The sequence below is a fragment of the Staurois parvus genome, unplaced genomic scaffold (assembly GCF_062004578.1).
Source record: "Staurois parvus isolate SC_StPar_1 unplaced genomic scaffold, SC_StPar_1.0 ptg000054l, whole genome shotgun sequence".
In the NCBI taxonomy this organism is placed as follows: domain Eukaryota; kingdom Metazoa; phylum Chordata; class Amphibia; order Anura; family Ranidae; genus Staurois; species Staurois parvus.
The window spans coordinates 507108-528037 of NW_028317850.1; the positions used below are offsets into that span (position 1 = coordinate 507108).

The 20930-nt window shown below is 39.5% G+C and overlaps 1 protein-coding gene across 4 annotated transcripts in view; it reads left to right on the forward strand.

Annotated features, from left to right (window-relative positions):
• Nucleotides 1-20930, forward strand: part of SLTM (SAFB like transcription modulator) — a 114586-nt gene that overhangs the window by 31139 nt on the left and 62517 nt on the right. For 3 of the 4 annotated variants that reach the window (XM_089667675.1, XM_089667676.1, XM_089667677.1), the window contains exons 2-4: nt 11354-11447; nt 13268-13329; nt 17048-17230. In XM_089667675.1, the coding sequence (XP_089523801.1) occupies nt 11354-11447; nt 13268-13329; nt 17048-17230 (339 nt within the window). The remainder of the gene's footprint in view (nt 1-11353; nt 11448-13267; nt 13330-17047; nt 17231-20930) is intronic. The other variant, XM_089667678.1, reaches the window with a different exon arrangement.

Sequence of the window (20930 nt, forward strand, 5' to 3'; positions counted from 1 at the left end):
TGGCTACTTAAACGGTTTAATATTTTTTTTACCTTGCACTGTTTATCTTCTCCCTTTTTAGTGTAATGAGCACTGATTGGCTGCTTGTCAGGAAAGGGGAGTGTCCGACTTATCCTTTTTCCCTTTCACTGCCAGAGCAGTTTTTTGCTCAAGTTTTTAAAGAATAATTTTAGGCCTGAAGATTACATAAAACCTCCTAACATTTATATATTTTCTGAAAGCAGAAACCCTAGAGAATAAAATAGTGGTAGTTCCAATTTATGTTCCATATTTCCACAAATTTTTAGTAAATTCAAGCAAGGGAATGCAGAGACTGGTGTAAATTTTGCCTTTTAACTTCTTGCCCTCTGCCATATATCAGAAGTATTGCTACAGGGCATTAGGGATGTGCAAAATCACTGTGTGTGTGTGTGTGTGTGTGTGTGTGTGTGTGTGTATAAAATTTTCTCATTTCCATGTAGGGGGCGCATGCCGCTATTGGCGGCTAGAGATGTCGGTCACTCTGTGATTGTCAGGAAAGCTGAGAGGGGAGAGACCTGTGTGTAAACACAGGTCTCTCTGCTGTCAGCATGGACATAATGCTTTTGTAATTCTCTGCACAGCAGAGAGATACAAAACAGCATTTTTTCCCTAGCAAAATACAGCACACAGTTAACCCTTTGATTGCCCCAGATGTCAGCCCCTTCCTGCCCAGTGTCATTAATAGAAAAGAGTTAGTCCTTTTTCTATTAGCATTGATCGCTGTATTGGTGTCACTGGGGATGTTAGTGGTAGTCAGTTCCCACCCAGTGTCAGAATGCCTGCCACAGTTCCGTTATAAGTCACTAATCGCCACCATTACTAGTATAAAAAAAAATGAATTCCAGTGTATATATACCACCATTTGTAGACTCTATCACTTTCACGTAAACCAGGGCTTGACAAATTTTAGGTGCCAGGTTGAAAATATGGCCTGGCGCCTGGGCTGTTGTCAGCCCCAGTGATGTAGCATAAGGGGGCGCAGCCAGGCTCAACATTTGCGGGCTGTCTGCAGGTGTCACTGGTGTGTGAGGGCAGGGGGTAGGGAGGAGCGGCGCTGTGAGGGCTGAGATCAGCGGGAATGTGAAGGGCGGGTTATGGGCAATTTGGTCTGTAGAGTAGTAGGAGGGGCGGAACAGGAGGAGCAGAGCTGGCAGGAAGCGTCCCCCTGTGCGGCTGTCCGTGACACCTAACGCTCCAGGGAGACTCCCAGCCTCACCTCTGAGCAGGAACGGGTGGTGTGACCGCTTGTGTGGCCATCTATCAGAGACCCATCAGTGCTGCCTTTATTTTTATTTTTAGTCTTCATTTATTTTAGTAATAAATGACCCCAGTGGTGATTTAAAAGAGAAACATTTTAATTTGGGTACAGTGTTGTATGACCGCACAATTTTTCCTTTACTCTCGGTTCACATCTGTGCGGGTGGCGCCGCTGCGGGACCTGCACACATACCTGCAGCCGCACCATCCACACAAAGAATGCAGGACCCTCTTAATTCTAATGGTATGCTGTCTGCACTGGGAATCGCAACCGTACTGGGAACTTTGGTTCCCGTACGGGCTGCGATTTTCAAAGTAGTGCAGGGACTTCTTCCCAGCGTGTCCCTTGGCATGGGAGCCCATTCAAATGAATGGGTTCTTGTGCCCTTACATATCGCAGGCCGCACAGATGTGAACCAGGGCTTCAAGCTGAAAGTTAAAAATTGGCCTGGGCAGGAAGGGTGCGATAGTAACCAATAGGGAAGTGGTTTAAAAAAAAAATGCTCCTCCTAACTTTTTTTTTTTTAGCGGTCTCCTATATCCAAAGCAAATTTGTCAAGCCATGACTTAAACCAATTTACACCATTATTAGGATTTTTAATTTTTTTTTTTTTTTTTTAGCAAAGACAATGTGTGACGGTGCCATTAAGGATTAATAGCATGTGATATGTTTACTATATTTGTATAAAATATTCTCAAAATAGTCTAACAAACTGTGAAAATGTGGCCAACAAAAATGCTAAGCTCAACATTGGAAAAGATTTGGGAGCCTCCTTGGCACACATGGGAGAGTCCATTCAAGTGACTAGGCTGTCCTATCTGTCATGTGAAAATTCAGATGTGGATGGGCTTTAATCAGTTTCTTAAACCCGGCCATAGATGAGCTTTATTTGTGCAACTACAGGTTTCAGGAAAAATAGTCGTTCGACTTCGTTTCCCCCATCAGCACAGTTAGTGTTGATGGTGGAACTATTGCTTTCTTCTGGCTGGTGGGGGGGAGGCGTCTCTGCACACAGTGATTTTTGCTAGCTGCATGAAAAATCCTAAAAGCTAGTTGTGCAATTACTTTGGCTACAGTCAGCCTGCCCATAGATGATTGAAATCTCCAGACGGCTCTACAGAAATTCTTATTTTTTCTTTTTTTTTTTTTTCCCTTCTTTGTTTTTGTTACTCTGCTTTCATTGTAACGTCCCCTGTAACCTTCCAGTCTCCTGTTTGGAATGAGCAGTGCACTGTAGTTGCAGTTATGTACACTGCTCTGTGCACATGCCATAGTCCATCTTGGCAACAGGCAGAAATATGTTCCGCCGCTTTGACAGGAAGTTGGATCATAGCAGTGAAAAAGAATTTGGAGATTTTGAGTAGGCAATAGAAGTTTTTTATGAAGTTAGGCCTCATGCACACCAGGCTTAAAGTGGTTGTAAAACATAATTCTTTTTTGTTTTTTCATTACAAACATGCTATACATACCTGTGGTATTAAACAGTGGCCAAAACCTCTGCAGGGGTCCCTCGCTGATGCTCTAGGCTTCACCTCTTCTCAGTGTGCCACCAAAGGAAGCTGCTTCTGGTGCTACAACACAGCTCGGTCCCGTCACCTGCTTCACACAGGACTTCACTGACAGCAGCAGAAGCCAATGGCCCCTGCTGCTCTCACTTTCGTGAGCAGAGGAAGAGAGAGCATCACTACACAAAGGGGATACAGACTCGCTGTAAAGGAGAGGCATGGCTTTTTCTCTGTCTCCCTCTTGTGCTGCTTATGTGTGTGGCACTATGAATGTTGTATGTACAGTTGTAGCACAGAGTTGTAGCAGTAGAGGAGTCTCCTACAGAATGCCATAGCTTCCGGGGAGCATTTAGTATGAAGAGTGTTAAGGTGGGGACACTTTCAATTGTGAAGGCAGAGGAGGAATCTTTTAGAAACTGAAAATGCATGTAAATTATACTTATAGTGAATGAAGGGTTCTGGGTTTAGTTACACTTTATTTGGTCTCCCACGGTACACAGAACATGTAAATGCAATTATTTTAGTAAATATAAACTGCTAAATACTTTCTCATCAGCAGTCTTGTGACTTCTATCAGTGTTCAGTAGAGCACTGGTTAAAGCCTGTAGGAGGAGTTTTCTCTAGGAAGATGCAGAATCTCTAACCTCTATCTGGGCTGTGCTGATAGGTCTTCTGCTGACCACATGCACTGTCCCAAGAAAAAAAAAAACAAAAAACCTCTAGCACTACATACCAAATTGAGCATGCGCAGTGTCTCCACACAATATGTCTCATCAGGATATAAGTGGGAGACACTAGTAGAATGGGAGGATCAGAGAAGTCAGGCTCAAATAGCATTTTTACACAATGCAGAGGATTAACCCCTTAGGTTCCACAGTGAATGTAACAAGCATGCTTTACTGCATATACAGACTGATTTTACAGCAGTGGGTTTAGCAACATTTAAAGTGGAACTAAACCCTCCTATCCTTTTCTTCCGGGATACTGTCATCTTCTCCTCTGTTTCATCTGCAACTGCCATGATGCTGCATATGTAATCAGTTTGGTTGAAAGTACAAGCAAATGTGACAACATTCCTGGTAGTGTTACAAAAATTCAAAATGCACAAATGTTCCCATGGGCAACAAGTTTGAAAGCCTAAAAATCAAACTTATGTGGCTTACGGCCAAAGTTTAAAAAAATCTATAGATAATAGGAAACGCTTTTTATTAAATATAAAAATGAAAGAACGCTATCATCGTTTTTGCATATTGTTATATTGTTTGTAATGTTTGAAGGAAATAAAGGCTGCAAAAATTGAAAACAGATTGTAACAGAAGGACCAACCCCAGAAAATTCTTCAAAAATATTAATAGTAAAAAGGTCCGTTTCGAGCATTTAGGTCCTTTACAGAATAATCTAGAGTGGGTGACTAGGGACAAAGAGAAGGCATATTTATGAAAGACCACCTTCAGCTCTGTGTATACAAAGGAGCATGGAGAAGCTCTTGTCCATAATGGGCATGGTATTGACACAGCTCCAGATGATCCACATTGGCTCATAACTGATATGATCCAAAAATAAAGCACCTGGACTGGATGGCATACACCCATGGGTCCTTAAAAAATTGAGCTCTGTCATTTCAAAGCCATTGTTTCTGATTTTTAGAGACTTTTTAATGACCCTAAATGACTGGCATAGTACCACTGGATTGGCATAAGGCTAATGTGGTGCCAATATTTAAAAAGGGGTCAAAATGTTTACCAAATAATTTTAGACCTGTTAGTTATAACTTCTATAGTTGGGAAGATACTGGAGAGTTTAATAAAAGACCACAGAGATGAGTTCTTGCTGTAAAAAAAAAAAAAAAAAATATTTTAATCGACCGCATGGGTTCATGAAAGACAGAAGTTGTCCAACAAATCTGATTTGTTTTTATGAGGTGAGCAAAACCTTGGACAGAGGGGTGGCGGTGGACGTGGTATACTTGGATTTTGCAAAAGCGTTTGACACAGTTCCCCACACATGACTAATGTGTAAGGTAAAGTCTACAGGCTTGGAAAAATCCGTATGTAAATGGATAGAAAACTGGCTAAAAGATTGTATTCAGAGAGTAGTGGTTAATGATTCATACTCTGAATGGTCTCGGGTCATCAGTGGAGTACCCCAAGGTTCAGTGTTGGGACCCTTACTTTTAATATATTAATAAATGATATAGAGTCTGAGATTATAAATCCCATATCAGTCTTTGCAGATGACACCAAGCTGTGCAGTGGAATAACGTCCTTACAGGATGTCTCCAATTTACAAGCCGACCTCAATGCACTGTGTAATTGGGCAACTATGTGGCAAATGAGGTTTAATGTTGATAAATGTAAGGTTATGAACTTGGGGGTTAAGAATATGCATGAATCATACATCTTAGGGGGGTACAACTGGGGGAATCAATGGTAGAGAAGGATCTGGGGGTTCTGGTAGATCACAAGCTTAATAATGGCATGCAATGCCAAGCTGCAGTTTCTAAAGCGAGCAAAATCCTCTCTTGTATTAAAAGGGGTATAGACTCCAGAGAGAGAGATCATATTACCCCGGTACAAATCATTAGTAAGACCTCATCTGGAATATGCAGTTCAGTTTTGAGCATCAATTTACAAATAGAACATTGGGGAACTGGAGAAAGTACAGAGAAGGGCAACCAAACTAATAAGAGGCATGGAGGAGATCAGCTATGAGGAAAGATTAGAGGAACTGAATTTATTCTCTTGAGAAGGAGATCAAGGAGGGGATATAATCAACATGTATAAATACATCAGTGGTTCATATAGTGAACTTGGTGTAGAGCTATTCACTCGGTCATCACAAAGGACAAGGGGGCACTCTGTCTGAAGGAAAAGAAATTTAATCTCCAAATACGGAAAGATTTCTTCACAGTGAGAGCTGTGAAATTGTGGAATAGACTCTGGTCTGGCCAGCTCAGTGGATTGCTTTAAAAAAGTCCTGGATTCTTTCTTAGATACACAGAATATAACTGGATACTAACATTTATAGTTAGTTGATCCAGGGCATATCCGATTGCCTCAGGATCTGTGGGTATAGGATTATAACTTTTTTTTTTTTTTCAACCAGACTATGTAACTTGGCAAAAAAAACAAAATGCGCAGTTTTTAAAAAAAAAAAAAAAAATATATATTTTTTATGAAAAAAAAAATACTTTGATTAAAAAAACATATATACCCCACTTTTTTTTTTTTTTTTTTTTTTCTTAATATGAAAGAGGATGTTATGGCGAGTAAATAGATACCAAACCTGTCACTCTTTAAAATTGTGCACGCTCGTGGAATGGCGTGAAAACTGTGGTACTTAAAAAAATCTCCATGGGTGAAGTAAAAGTCTACAGGTTAGCAATGTAATGTTACCAAGGAGGTCTAGTGCTAGAAATATTGTTCTTGCTCTGACGTTTGTTGCAATACCTCACGTGTGTGGTTTGAACACAGTTTACATATGTGGGTGTGGCCTATGTATGCTTTCACCACTACGTGCGAGCACGTGCACATTACAATATTTTTTTTTTTTTAAATGGACAGTGCTAAAAAAGAAGAAAAAAAAAAAAGTTTAATCACTTTTTATTCTTATCACAAGGAATGCATGCATCCCTTGTGAAAGAAATAATGACAGGTCTTTTTTATGGTGAGATATGGGGTTAAGACCCCACATCTCTCCTCTGCAATGTAAAGCATTGATCTAGTGCTTTAAAAAAATTTAAATAAAAATGGCTGGAACCAGAAGTGACATTGCTCCAGTCCTCCAAGGACATAGAGATGAGTGGAAGCCACGTTTGCTTCACTAATCTCTATGCCCAGCGCCGGGATCTTTCGATGGTTTCTCAGGTAAGGCTGGGAACTACCGAGAGTATAATGTTGCTTTATTTATCCAGGAGCGTTTATTACCCCACACAAAATGAAGAACTTCAGATTGTAATCTTAATAGTTCTCTAGGGACTGCAATCGGTTATGTCCTAAAAAGTAGAGTAGTCTAGGTGAGCCATTTTAATGGAGTTAATTCTACCGAACTAAGATAAAGGGAAGTCCACCCAATGACTCCTTAAGCAGTTTAAAGAGTATGGGGTAGTTCTCACGATGGTTGCAATGGAGGGTGTAAGATTAACCCCCAGATAGAGAAGGGGGTGAGTAGCCCATTGAAAGTTGTAATTGTCACGAAGAGTCTGTACCTCCTGAAGGGGATAAAGTAACGTTCATAGCAGTAGTTTTAGAATTTAGAGTTAAGAGTCCCGAAGATTGAGCATAGATGCAGTAGAGTCAATAGATTGGGTACGGACACCTGGGGATTTGAGATGAACATAAGGACGTAATCTGCAAACAGGACACAGTTGTGCTCCAGTTGGCGACATTGAATACCCATAATGCCAGAGTGAGAACAGATCGATCGCCAGCGTGGAAAGTAGGGGGGAGTTTGGACAACCTTGTCTAGTACCACAGCTGATAAGAGGAGACTGTTTGTTTATACCCTTGTGTGGAAATCTGAGCCGAAGGATTACAATATATATATATATTTTTTTCTTTATATATAGGAATAAAGGTGGAGCCAAACCCAAAGGCTCTCCAACGTGTTAATTAGGTATTCCCATTCAAACTATCGAACGCCCTGTGAAGATCCAGTGATAACAACAATATTTCCCTGTATAGGGAATTATCCCAATTAGATTTTACTGCAGATATCAACACTGGAGACTGATGGATCTGTTTCAGTGTTGACGTGCTCATATGAACCCTGATTGGTGAATGTAGGTTTCCGGAAAGGTATTAAGACGCAAAGCCAGAACCTTAGTAAGGATCTTCAGATCGCAATTGATCAGAGAAATAGGGTGGTAATTACAAACATCTGTAGCATGTTTGTTAGGTTTAGGAATAACACTTATATATGCCCTATTCTCCTAATGTGGCACTATTCCTCCATCCCACAGGTGGATAAAATGAAGAGCCATACAGTTGCAAGAAAAAGTATGTGAACCCCTTGGGATTACGTGGAGTTTTGCATGAATTGGGCATAAAATGTGCTCTAAACGTCGTCTAAGTCACAACAATAGAAGTTCAGTCTGCTGAACATACTACACAAACATTAGATGTTGCCATGGTTTAATTGCACATGTAAACATTCACAGTGCAAGGAGGAAAAAGTATGTGAGGCCCTAGCTTAATGACTTCTCCCAGAGCTAATTGGAGCCAGGAGTGAGCCAACCTTATCTCCAATCAGTGTGATGATATTGGATGTGTTGCTGACAGCTGTCCTGCCCTTAAAAAAAAACCTGTTTTGGGTTTACTGGTTTCAAGAAGCACTGTCTGATGTGAACCATGCCTCGCAGAAAAGAGCTCTCAGAAGACCTACGATCAAGAATTGTTGACTTGCATGACGCTGGAAAGGGTTACAAAAGTATCTCTAAAAGCCTTGATGTTCATGTGTCCATGGTAAGACAGACTGTCTACAAATGGAGAAGGTTTACCACTGTTGCTACTCTCCCTAGACGTGGTCGTCCTGTAAAAATGACTGCAAGAGCACAGCGCAGAATGCTGCATGAGGTAAAGAAGAATCCCAGAGTGTCAGCATGTGCCAGAGATTTCTGTAGGTCTTTAGCTAACATTTTTGTTGACACATCTACAATAAGGAAAACATTAAACAAGAATGGAGTACATGGGAGGACACCACGGAGGAAGCCATTGCTGTCCAAAAAGAATATTGCAGCACGTTTGAAGTTTGCAAAAGAGCACCTGGATGTTCCACAGCACTACTGGCAAAATATACTGTGGATAGATGAAACCAAGATTGAGTTGTTTGGGAAGAACACACAACACTATGTGTGGAGAAAAAAAGGCACAGCACACCAACATCAAAACCTCATCCCCACTGTAAAACATGACGGAGGGAGCATCATGGTTTGGGGCTGCTTTGCTGCCTCAGGGCCTGGAAGGATTGTTGTCCTTGATGGGAAAATGAATTCCAGAGTTTATCAAGACATTTTGCAGGAAAACGTACGACCATCTGTCCGCCAACTGAAGCTCCGCAGAGGATGGGTGATGCAACAGGACAATGACCCAAAGCATACAAGTAATTCAACAAAACAATGGCTGCAACAGCACAGAATACGCCTTCTGGAGTGGCCCAGTCAGAATCCTGACCTCAACCCGATTGAAATGCTGTGGCATGACCTTAAGAGAGCGATTCACACCAGACATCCCAAGAATATTGCTACACTGAAACAGTTTTGTGAAGAGGAGTGGTCCAAAATGACTCCAGATCGTTGTGCAGGTCTGATCTGCAACTACAGATTTTTTTTTTCCTCCCTGCACTGTGAATGTTTACATGTTATGTGCAATTAAACCATGGCAACATCTAATGTTTGTGTAGTATTATGTTCAGCAGACTGTGTTCTTCTATTGTTGTGACTTAGATGACGTTCAGAGCACGTTTTATGCCCAATTCATGCAAAACTCCATGTAATCCCAAGGGGTTCACATACTTTTTCTTGCAACTGTATGTGGAACCAAAAGGTCTGAGAGAGTGTTATATTTTTTTTTTTTTTTTTTATAATGGTTGAGAGACAATCGGGGCTTGGTGATTTGTGTAAAGCTAAAGTTTTAATAGCCTTCTGGATTTCTTCACAAATAGACCATAACGAGGGTCAGAGATGTCAAAAAGCGGCTAATAGACGGGGAGGAGTCTTCTTGGGGTTGGTGATATAGGTCAGTATAGAAAGAATGAAAGTCCTGAGGGTTTTTACAAGGGTCTTTGGGATATGTTACCATTTTTTGATCAGATTTTGGGGAGAGCTAAATGAGTATCTAGGGGATAACTTGCATGCAAATAGGGAACCTGGTCTATTTCGCCATGTGAAAAATGTATGAGTAGCCCAACGCAGCTGTTTTTCTGTTTGGTAGTAGGAACACATTACTTTCTGTGTGGGCTTGGTCAAGTTTAGCCAACAAGTCCGGGTCGGAGGCTTTTTATGTTTAGCATCAAGAGCATCATAAGCTTTAGATTTGGCCAAAATCAATTCATCATGAGCCCTTTTCAGTCGAGAGGACAACTTGATAAGAAAGCCCCTGACTGGAGCCTTATGGGCCGCCCAATTAATAGTGGGAGTCGTGTCTTCTGCCTTATTGGTTTCAAAGTAAAGCTTCAAATGGGTAGAGATGTTGCCAATAAGATTCATTGCTCGAGAAATTTGTTTAAATGCCAATGTGGGTTGGCCATTTTAGTTGTCTGGTTGGAAAGCGCTGGTAGGATAAGGGTCATGGTTAGACAAAGATGTATTGACTATCTTGGCAGTGAGCATTCTAGGTAGGAGTCTCGAGAGGAGGCGTATATGTTCAGGAATAACAATTATGAGCCCTGGAGAAATGACAATAGTCTAGAGAAGTTGGGTTAGCCTCCCTCCAGGCATCAACCAGATCAGAGTGGAACAGTAGTTGGGCAAATTTAGAATGGATTTTAAAAAAGGAGCTGCATGGGCACTTTCATAAGCAGCATGAAGTTTGGCATGAATAAGTGCACTGGGTTTCCTCTCCTTTTTTGTCTGTCTTGTTATGTTAAAATTAAAAGGGGTCAATACTCATGGGTACAAAATACACACGCAATTTAAAGTGACCCTTTCATTACAGGGTCAGGCATACAAGAAAGAGAGGCTACACTTGCCTTTCTGACCTGTCTTAAAAAGCCTCCATGAAGTTAGTCTATGGATGCTGCAAGTATTCAACACTTCTGAGCAGGTAAATTACCTGCTCCACCTCTGGTTCCTCTTGTGGTCTCCTACATCCCTACAGTCCATCTGATCATTTTGCGTTAGTAGACTTGGCCAGCAAAGACCAGACGTCCATTAGGTGGAAAACACCCACGGAGTGTCAAATGCTAACAAGAATGCTATGCCAAAAATGTTAGTGGATTCTTGTGATAAAATCATTAGCGTGACATTGGCTTTATGCTGCATCTTTGTAGACTGAAATTGGTCTTGTCTTGGAGGATGTGGGAACATTTTGTGCTTTTATGGAAGCTTCTGTAACATATACCCAAAGCAGAGCGTGTCCTTCTCTTCCTACTCTCCAGGGGTGAACTGCCGCTTAAGATGGTTGTAAAGACAGAAGGTGTTTTAGCTTACTGCTTTCTATGCGGTAAAGTAAAAAAAAAAATCTTCTGCATGCTGTTTACCTTGCAGCCCCCCAAATACATCCCTAAGCCTCGATCCAGCAATGTGCCTGTGAGCCAAGGCGCTCTCTCGCTCCTCATTGGCTCAAATACAGAAGCAGGAGCCATTGCACATTTTTAGGCCTGAATTTTAGTGAAACCCCCTTTAGTGTATATTTTCTGAATTTGAAGATCCTGGAGAATAAAATGTTGGTAGTTTACAATTTTGTGTAATATATTGATCCACATTTATGAAATGCAGTAATTCCGTAAACAATACACAAAATCATTTTCGTACACCCACAATAGGTTATTTTCATTAAATGTCACATTACAGGGTGGGTTATTTTTTTATTTTATTTTTTTTATTCATTGGTGTCATTTTTTTTCTTTATAGGCAATTGAAGAAGAAGGCGGAGATCCTGATAATGTTGAAATAAGTTCTACTTCTTCTGGAGATACTCCTTCAAAAAAGCTGATGAAGAACAAGGGTGTGTATCAGATCTTTTCAGTCTTCTTTGTTCAAAATGCCTGCTATAATTTGATCAAAACTGCAAACTGTAGAAGACTGACAAAGTAATAAAGAATTTTTATGCTTATATGAGCATTTATTTGCATAAAAGCTGAACTCCAGGCTGAACGTTCGTTCGTTTTTCACGAACAGATGCGCCCACTGTACATGCTGTATAAACTGTATGTAGCATTAGCTACATACAATATAAGAACTTGCTCTATTCTGGCAACCGTACAGAGAGAGGTACACTCACCGGCTACTTTATTAGGTACATCTTGCTAGTAGCAGGTTGGGCCCCCTTTTGCCTTCAGAGCTGCCTTAATTCTTCGTGGCATAGATTCAACAGGGTGTTTGAAAACATTCCTCAGAGATTTTGTTCCATATTGACATGACGACATCGTGCAGTTGCTGTGGATTTGTCAGCTGCACATCCATGATGTGAATATCCAATTCCATCACATCCGAAAGGTGCTCCTTTTTTTTTTTTTTTTTTTTTTTGACTGCACCTTGTTGAGTTGACTATAACACCTGGTAGATGGGAGCTATTATTAAATTTTGAAGTTTTCCTATTAAAGGTGCATTCACATTGGCGATCAGCGTACACAAAATAAATGAAAAAAAAGTGTGCGCTATCCCGTCATAATTAGAATTTATAAGCTTTGGAAACATAAAATTACAGTCCAAAAAAATTTAATGGATAATAAACATCCAATCCAGTATATGTTGCATTATCATCCAGCCATAATCAACACTGTGCTTGACTTGTAGCCCCACTCCCTGCTCACCTGGACCATTGACCTATAAATTATAATAGGCCAAAAACACGGTTTATAAGGAAAATTTCTGATCCGTGACGCGCTCCTTCCACGTATTATGATTCTTTATAGTCCAGATCCGTGCAAAATAAAACAAACATACCATAGTGCAACACCATTTTATATAACCAAAACTTAAACGTGTTACAATATCCTACCCGGTAATGGGAAATGCCACAATATAGTCAGCACAGTGGAGTAATGCATATATGTTCACCATAATTCGGAGTCGCATATAAATTTTGTCTATTGTGAGTAGATACAGTAACACGTTTAATTTTTGGTTATATAAAACTGTGTTGCATTTTGGTATATATTCGTTTTATTTTGCATGAATCTGGACTTTAAAGAAGCATAATACGTGGAAGGAACACGTCACGGATCAGAAAGCGTGTTTTTGGCCTTTTATAATTTATAGGTCTGTGGTCAAGGTGAGCAGGGAACGGGACCACAAGTCAAGCGTGGTGTTGAGTGTGGCTAGATGATAACACCAAAGCTTATGGTTCTATTTATGATGTGATGGTGCCCACTTTTTTTTTTTTTTTTTTTTCTTCATTAATTTTGAGTGAGAGTACACCAGAGTAGTGAGTGCAGCAATCTTCTTCTTCTCTGATATTATTACTATAGTTGGAACATAGCAGCGCATAGGTCTTTACCATTTTGCCTGATCAGAACACACTACATTTCTACAGCTGAAATGACAGGTGCATGCAAAAAGTGTCCATTACCTGCACTGAATCAAGCCATGATCATTTTGTCCCTAACCACAGGTAATTGCTGGTTGCATGAACAGTGGCTGTCAGCTTGTCCCTGCATTGTGGGCTGAGCAGGTGCAGCATCTCTTTGCGCACACCTCTCTTTTCAGCCCCAGGAATCTGCAGTTTCTTGCTGCTGGAATGCACAGTTTGTGCTAATCACCCATGTAATTGGCACTAAATTCTGCTTTCTAAAAGACTAATGGTTTTTGTGCTCCAAATTTCAGGCAAGAAACAAGAGGCTGATGAATCTGGCTGTGAGGCTTCTATGGAAGAAGATTTAGTTAAGGTAAAATTATATACAAAATGCTCTAGTCTGTTTTAACATCTCTTTTGAAGAAAAACATAATTTTTAATTTGGGTCTACACAGTGAGATATATTTGTTAAATATTGCAAGTCGGCTATGCATCGGAAACAAACTTTTCATCCAATTCTCAGTTGTAAAGTATTGTTAGTGTTGAGAAAGGAGAGATATGGCACTTAATTTGTTTATGGCAAATCGGTTCGCAGAAGCTATTCTGTGACTTCCAGTGCAGGATTCCCTTGAAGTATTGGCGTTAGGGAGGAGACCTATAGGATCTATTACGTATGAAAATATTAAGTACAAGTTACACTATTTTACCAGGTTTCATTTCAATTGGTATTCACAGAATATTCTAGTGACCTTGTTGCCTCAATTGTATACACGCCTTGTGGCTTTCCTATAAGCAGAGGGGGACAGCCTAAAGCAAGATATGTTTAGGACTTCAGCTTGCATAAAAGCAGTGTGTTGCAAGCTCCCCCCCCCCCCCCCACAAGCATTTGCAGAACTTTTGGCAAGCTTTGTTGAAGCTTCTAAAGCACCATTCACCTCCAGTTTGGAGAGAATAAAAAACCCCATGGTTGAGCTGTGTTAACCACTCACCACCAACCCTTTCCTCTTTAACTGCAGAGGCAATGGCCGGGTGTGTACACTTATGCTTTGCAGCAGGAATTCTACCTCTGCTGCTTTCGGCAGAAGCTACTGCGTGCCGAATGCAATCCATTCAAGTTAATGGGACCACTCTAAAAATTGCCCCACAAACGCATCCAATGCACAGCGTTGTGGAGCGCTAATGCAGGGTGTAGGGGGTTAAAGCAGGTAGTAAAATGTCTCCTCTCTGGCTGTCAAATACTCTGAGGAGCAATCCAGGTTTGGACCGCTCCTCAGAGGGCAAGCCAGTGTGAATGAGCCCCAGAAGCTTGCTGTAAACACTGCTCTCAATTGAATGAGCTAAAGCCATGCGATTTATATCGGTGGATACAATTGTAAGGTTGTCTTGTTTACCTCACTAATAGGTCTAGCTAGTAATTTTGGCATGTAAGCTTACTTCTTTGACCTAGTCAGATTTAAGGTCAACAGCATTTCATCCATGCTATACTGTAGCTGGAGAACTATTCAGTTTTGGCCTGAAAACTCTAGGATTGGAATTCTGTGGATAATCCGCTTCCCTGGTCTGGTGCATGAAAATTAAGGACTTGCATGCATGAAATTTAGTTTTCTTGGCTTTGACTTGTCCCTTTTAGACATGATGGCACTATGATATGGATATTAAGTCTAGCCCCATAGTACATTAAATCAAGGTTTGTGTGGTTTTTTTTTTTTTTTTACGGTTTGTTTTTCAACCCCAAGAATGAATGGTTAGCATGTGTTTATGCACTTAGCGATGATTTATTCCATAAGCCCTTCTGAGTGCCTTGTTTGTAGTTTTTCTCAGGCCTTCATACAGACCATGCTTTTAAACCTCAGGTGAGAAGTGCAAATGGCTTGTTACTAGTTTGTTTCAATAGTACTAGTTTACAGCCTACCAATGGCTGCCATGCATATTCAATTTCTAAAGGGGTAATGGCAGTGGTATATAAGCTTTTAATAGCTGTTCAAAAATGTTTTGTGGAAGTGTGTCCAAAGGTCCAGACAGGGTCCGTGTACCTGAGTGGTGTGTTTTTTTTTTTTTTGTTTTTTTTATAGTAGTGAAGTGCAAGTAAAGCGATTTCAAACTCTCACCCCTTAGCCCAAACCCATTTAATTTAAAGTAGAAATGGAAGGCAAAACATTTGTGTATAAATACAGAAAAAATTAAAATTACTTTTTTTTTTTTTTTTTTTCCCCCATTCCCCCAAGTGATCACATACCCTATGTTCTCAGCAGCAAAAGAGCTGGGGGAGAGAAACTTCAGCTTGGGGACAAGTCAGCACAAGCCTGATCTTTGGAGGAGAGCACATGGAGTTCCCAGCACAGCTAGAGAGCTGACCAGTCTGTGTTCTCATACCTAGTATAGTCAATTTTTAATAGGAAAGCAGAGGGACTGACAGGAACACCAGGGTTTTCACACAGAGGAAGCAATACAAGGAGAACAGGATACTTTTTTTCTTACACATACATGGTATTGCAGGAATAGGAAATGTTGGATTTACGTATTCTTTAACCACTAATTGTTTAAATCTCCTGTCTTAAGCTCTCATGCACACTTGATGTTTTTACTGCTGCTGTTTTGGCGTTTGACCTTTTTTTTATTTTTTTTTTTTTTTCCTACAGTCCATAAACTCCACAGCATGTTATCCTTTGTGTCCATGCACACATAGTCTTTAATCAATGTTTTTTGGCAGGAAAATAACACCCAAAACTAGTGGGTTTCTAGAGGAGTTTTTTAGGTGTACAAATGCAATAAAACGCTGCAAACCGATTTTTTTTTTTTTTTTTTAAAAAAAAAAAAAACAAAGCAAGATAAGGTGCTGAAGGCTAATGCAAAAACGCTAAAAGCTGCAAAACTCACGTTTTTAACGTGACTTTGCACAGCTAACATTACCAGCGTTAGCAAAATGTCACGTGTGCATGGGGGGGCTAAAAAAAAATCCTACACTGAGCACTTTATTTTTTTGAGTTCGTTTATTTTCTTTATCCTTTATATATTGTTTCTGGTGTGTTTTTTTTATAAAGCAGTGATTCTTACACTGCAGGTGAAACTTCCTGGGACATGTATTCTTTCTTTTTATTTATTTTTTGTGCCAGTAATTATCTAGACGGTGTAATTTTAATTGGGATATGTAGGTTGAAAATAATTTTCTACCCTATCGGTACAGTGGGGTTAACTAAAACTGGAGAGTGCAAAGTCTGGAGCAGCTGAGCATGGTAGACAATTGGCCTCTAGCTTCAGCTTGTTCAATCAAGCTTGGTGTCAAAATAGGAGTTGTCTTAAGGTTTACTGCAGACCAATAGGGCTCCCTTTAATTATTGGAAGGCCCTGTTTGATTGTGTGGCAGTGTAGTGCTGGGGTCTCAATTTTTGCATTAATGCTTATAAACTGAAGTTTAAGCCACTCCAATGACAACTCATCATTTAGCTCTAATTCATTAAACTCGAACCCTTGCGAGCACAACAGTGTAGAAGAGGGTTCTCCAACAAAAATAATATTCCAATTGACATTGGTGAAAATGTTTGTTTGCCTGTAGGTAGTGTAGCAGATCTAAATCAAGTGTGTTTTCAGCAGCATTTCTTTCAAAATGTTACAATACGTGTCAAGAGGTGAAGATGAACTGTCCTTTCTTGGCAGTATTTCATTTCCATAGGGCTTTACTTTGTTTACACTGTGCTACAGTGTCTTGGTCATTCTTAATTTTACATTTTGTTCTGTGCTTTGTAACATCTCTCCAGAGTTTTTTTTTTTCTTTCTTTTTTTTTTTCCCCCTTAGCTTTCAGCTTTGTTTGACAAACCTGAAACATAGGGGTATTGTGGGGGGAATGGCTTCTGTTTACTAATTGGAAAGCTATAAGTCTGAAAAGTACTTTAGAAAGTATCCAGTATTTTTAGAAGATGCCATTTTGAAGAACATGTCCAACAAGGTAACCGGAATGACAAGGACCAGGTTATAATCCTCCACAGAGTTTGAGAGAAGTTGGCAAACAAATTCCGACCCGTTTGCAGTTAATGGGTAAGCAAGGTTTTCTCAGAACATAAGAGATTCACATTGTTTGCCTTTTTCAAAAAAGGACTTTGAGCTGGAGTCTCAAGATGTAAGTGACCAAGATGGTAGTGATGAAGTACAGGATACTGAGGAGCATGATGAAGAAAGTTCTGAGTCTGTCACAGTGCTATCCCCAGAAGGCATGACGTGCAATGAATCAAAGCCTGTCCCTCCAGAAGAAGACTCTGAAAAAGAACCTCAAAACCAAGTATGCTGAGTGGTTACTTTGAAATCACAGTACAATCTTATATTTACTTGATGGCTGAAAATTGAAATTTAAAATGCACCACTGTGGGTTTTGTGTGAATATGAAAAAAGGGGATCATCTAGATGCAACTTTTACTTTTTATCCTTGTTTTGTGATTGTTTGCTTTGAAAATCATTTAACAGAAAAATATAGTTGGCTGTGGTGGTCTGCTTTTTCGACGCTATTCCTGATTTACTTTAATTTCTGAAGCTCTGCGACTTCCTATTTGCTTTGCCCTCCCAAACTATATCTAAAGTCAAAACGTTCACATTGGGGAGATTTCCGTTCACTTTTTGTCCTATAGACACAACAGTAACCAGCAGAAAACTGTGTTAGTGGAACAAGTGTCATTGGAAGTTTTGAATGTCTCCCAAACCGTGACAAAAATGCCATTTTAAAAGTATAAATAATTTTTTTTTTTTTTTTTTTTAATATATAAAAACAGTTTTGGCTTTAGGTACGTTTTTTAAATTGAGGTGTGTCAGTATCAGTCTTTCCTGCTTTTTTTTTTTTTTTGCCGCCTTTTAATCTCAAGCATGCTCATTAGGCAATGAACCAGCCTCATTACTTCTGTACAGTAAGCAAAGAGGTGGTCTGGAAGGTAGTAAAGCTTAACCAGGAACTAGTACAGCAATCCTCTGGGTATGTAGTTTGGGGGAGGTTTGGGAATAACAAAAGGAATTCTGGTCAGCCATAAATGCTTTGGCTTTGTTTTTGCTTGTAATTCCACTATAAGTTCTTGGTGGTATGGCCGACATAAATTCAGTATGTATTTTGCAGCTTTTGCTATGACGTTATTTATGTCACAGAGCTAAATGAAGTAGAGCCGTTGCCCAAAGAATAAGTATTCACTTCTTATGCAGGCCATAGACTGTTCGTTCATTGGCCAATTTTTCATCCGAAAAACGATACATCATTTGTTCTGTAAACTGATGTTGCCACCAATGATTTTGAAAATCGTCCGTTTTTTCATGAATTTTCCAGCATGACCGATAAACGAAATGAGGAACTGCGAAAATCGGCTGATGCCATTGCCCCACTAACAGTGTGAAGATCGCCCGATTATTCTTTTGGACAAAAATAAGTCCGATAAACGAACCGTCTATGGCCTGCATAAGTCTTGTGAATAATATAAACAATTGCAAGTTGCTTTCACTGCTTTTTTTTCTTGTACATTAGAGGCAGGTTACAACAAATTGCAACATTACAGTAAGTTTTAGCCTACATATGTTTATAACAAAATGATCCTGGTGATTTTTTAAGTGTTAATGATATATTAACCATTTTCTGATTGTTTGAGTTTTTTTTAATAGGTCTGTAGAGTAATACATTAGACCTGTCTGCTTTTACATTTATCAATATTCATTACTTAAGGGAATGTTCACTTATTTAGTCATCTTTGTTATCTGTAAGTTTGTCTGCACAACCCTAGGTTTTTTTTTTTTTTTTTTTGGTTTTTTTTTTTTTCCTGACATGCATTTGATTTTGTCTGTCCATATAAGCTATTGCTTCTCTATTTTGCTCATGTGGTTTATTTTTGATTGTTAAAATAACTGTACATATGTTCTGTAGTTGGATTATGTTTCATGGTATGTGTGGCTTTTTAGGATTGTCTAAATTTTTATGGGGTTTTTTTTCACTGCCATTTTATTTCCAAAATCTATAGTTTGCTGTTTGTTATATAAAAATGTATAGCTGGAGGGGAACTTTAAGTGTGACTGTTCACCTCTTACAAGACCTAAGCAACTTTTTACTAAATTTTAATGAAGGCTTTGTATGTGCCAATGGCTTAAAGTATAACTAAAGGCATAACTTTAAGTTTTGAGCACAGTGCAGAGGGATTAGAATCACGGTTAGGACTTTATTGCTGCCTGTTCCCCTGTTAAGGTGATTCACTCTCCCCACTTGTCATTTTTTTACCACTGAAAGTAAAAGAAACACCACATTTCTGGTTGTCCCCAGAAAAGTAATAGAGGGGAAATTTTCCCATGGGGACACAGTTATGGTGACCTGGGTGTCCCCAGGGAATTCCCTTAATTTGCAGAGATTTTCTCACTTCCTGTTTTCGCTGTGTGACTGGAAGTGAAGGTAAATCTCCCCAAAGTGACAAGGGTTACAACCCTCCCCTATGCTATCCAAAATGAAAAATAAAGTTTTGCCTATAGTTCTACTTTAATAGTCAAGTCAGGATTAAAGCCCTGGAGCCTGAAACTTTTTTACTTTTGCATTGCTCTTGAAATAACTCAAACCATGCAGTGAATTGGCCTAGAAATGTGTCCATCAAACATGTAATCCTCATTCCTCAGAGGGGACATTTACACTGACAATCAGGGCACTAATCAGTGCTGCCTTTTAGTGCCCATCATTGCTGCAGGCCAGTGATGCCTTTCTGTGCCACCTAACAATATTTCCTCAACAGTGCCACCTTATCAGTGCTCATCAGTGATGCATGGCAGTGCCGCTTCTTCAGCACCACATCACCAGTGAAGGAGGAAAATTTACCTATTTCCAAAATTTTATAAAACAAAGAAACATTTTATTTTTCAAAATTTAAGGATTTTCATTTCTTTAAAAGAGTGGAAAAGGCAGAGCCCTTTCATGTGTAGAGTCCACGCCGCTCTTGGTATTCGTACTAGCATGTTTTTATAAAACAGGCATGTTTTACTTTTGTATAATGTATGATGTATGATTGAAGAACAGAATTAATATCTGTATATGTCTGAAATCTATGATCCTGTCTCAGTTCTCACTTTTTGGTAGGTTTTGGTCTTTTTTCAATCTAATCTTAAAGAGTAACTCCACTTTTGTTGAAAAAAAAAAATAAAAAATTCCCCTCTGAGTGATCTATGTACAGTGCATTGGTTTTAACGAGCAATGTTGCAGATTCCAACCTTTTTTTTATTTTGGAAAAATAGCTGTTGTCCATGTGCAAAATGACTGTGAATGAGAGTGATCGATAATAAATCAGCTGCTGTACTTGCAGGGTTCTAATGAGGAAAGTGGCAGGGTTTGCATCCCTGTAAACATGATTTTCCCTTTGGGAGTATCTCACCAAAAATTGACAGTTTTGTTGCAGTGGATGCCCAAAATCTGACTTGTATCTTAGTGCCGACCTCTAGGAAAATGGGTAAGCCAGTCACCCAAGCAGGAAATTACTTTTCTGGGGGTTGTGGGAGAGGGGGGGCGTGTGGGGGAGTGTTCCATATACCGTATGTGTCAAGAACTCCTTCAGGTTGCAATATTGTTTTGCATTTTACAGACAATTTACAGCACTGCAGACTGACTGACTGGTAAAGGTTTTTAATAACCGTCAAGTCAGTCAGTCTTTTGTTCACAATTCCCCCCCAACGAAAGTGGAGTTTCCCTTTTTTAAATAAGCTATAGCTCTATCTTAACATCAGATCTGCCTAATGACCCTTTTATTTATTTATTTATTTTATTTTTTGCTTTGAATAATTTTTTTTCTTTAAGATAAAAGGCATTGGCTGTTTGTTTTTAATACTTGATAAGTTGATTTGAACCTTGAGTTGCCTGATAGCATATACATTGGCAGGAAGGGAGGGGTTTATAAAAACTGGAGAAGATAAAATCTGAATCCGTTCTGCATGGTAACAAGTCAGCTTCTGAATTTTAGCTTGTTCAGTTAGGCTTTAAAAATGAA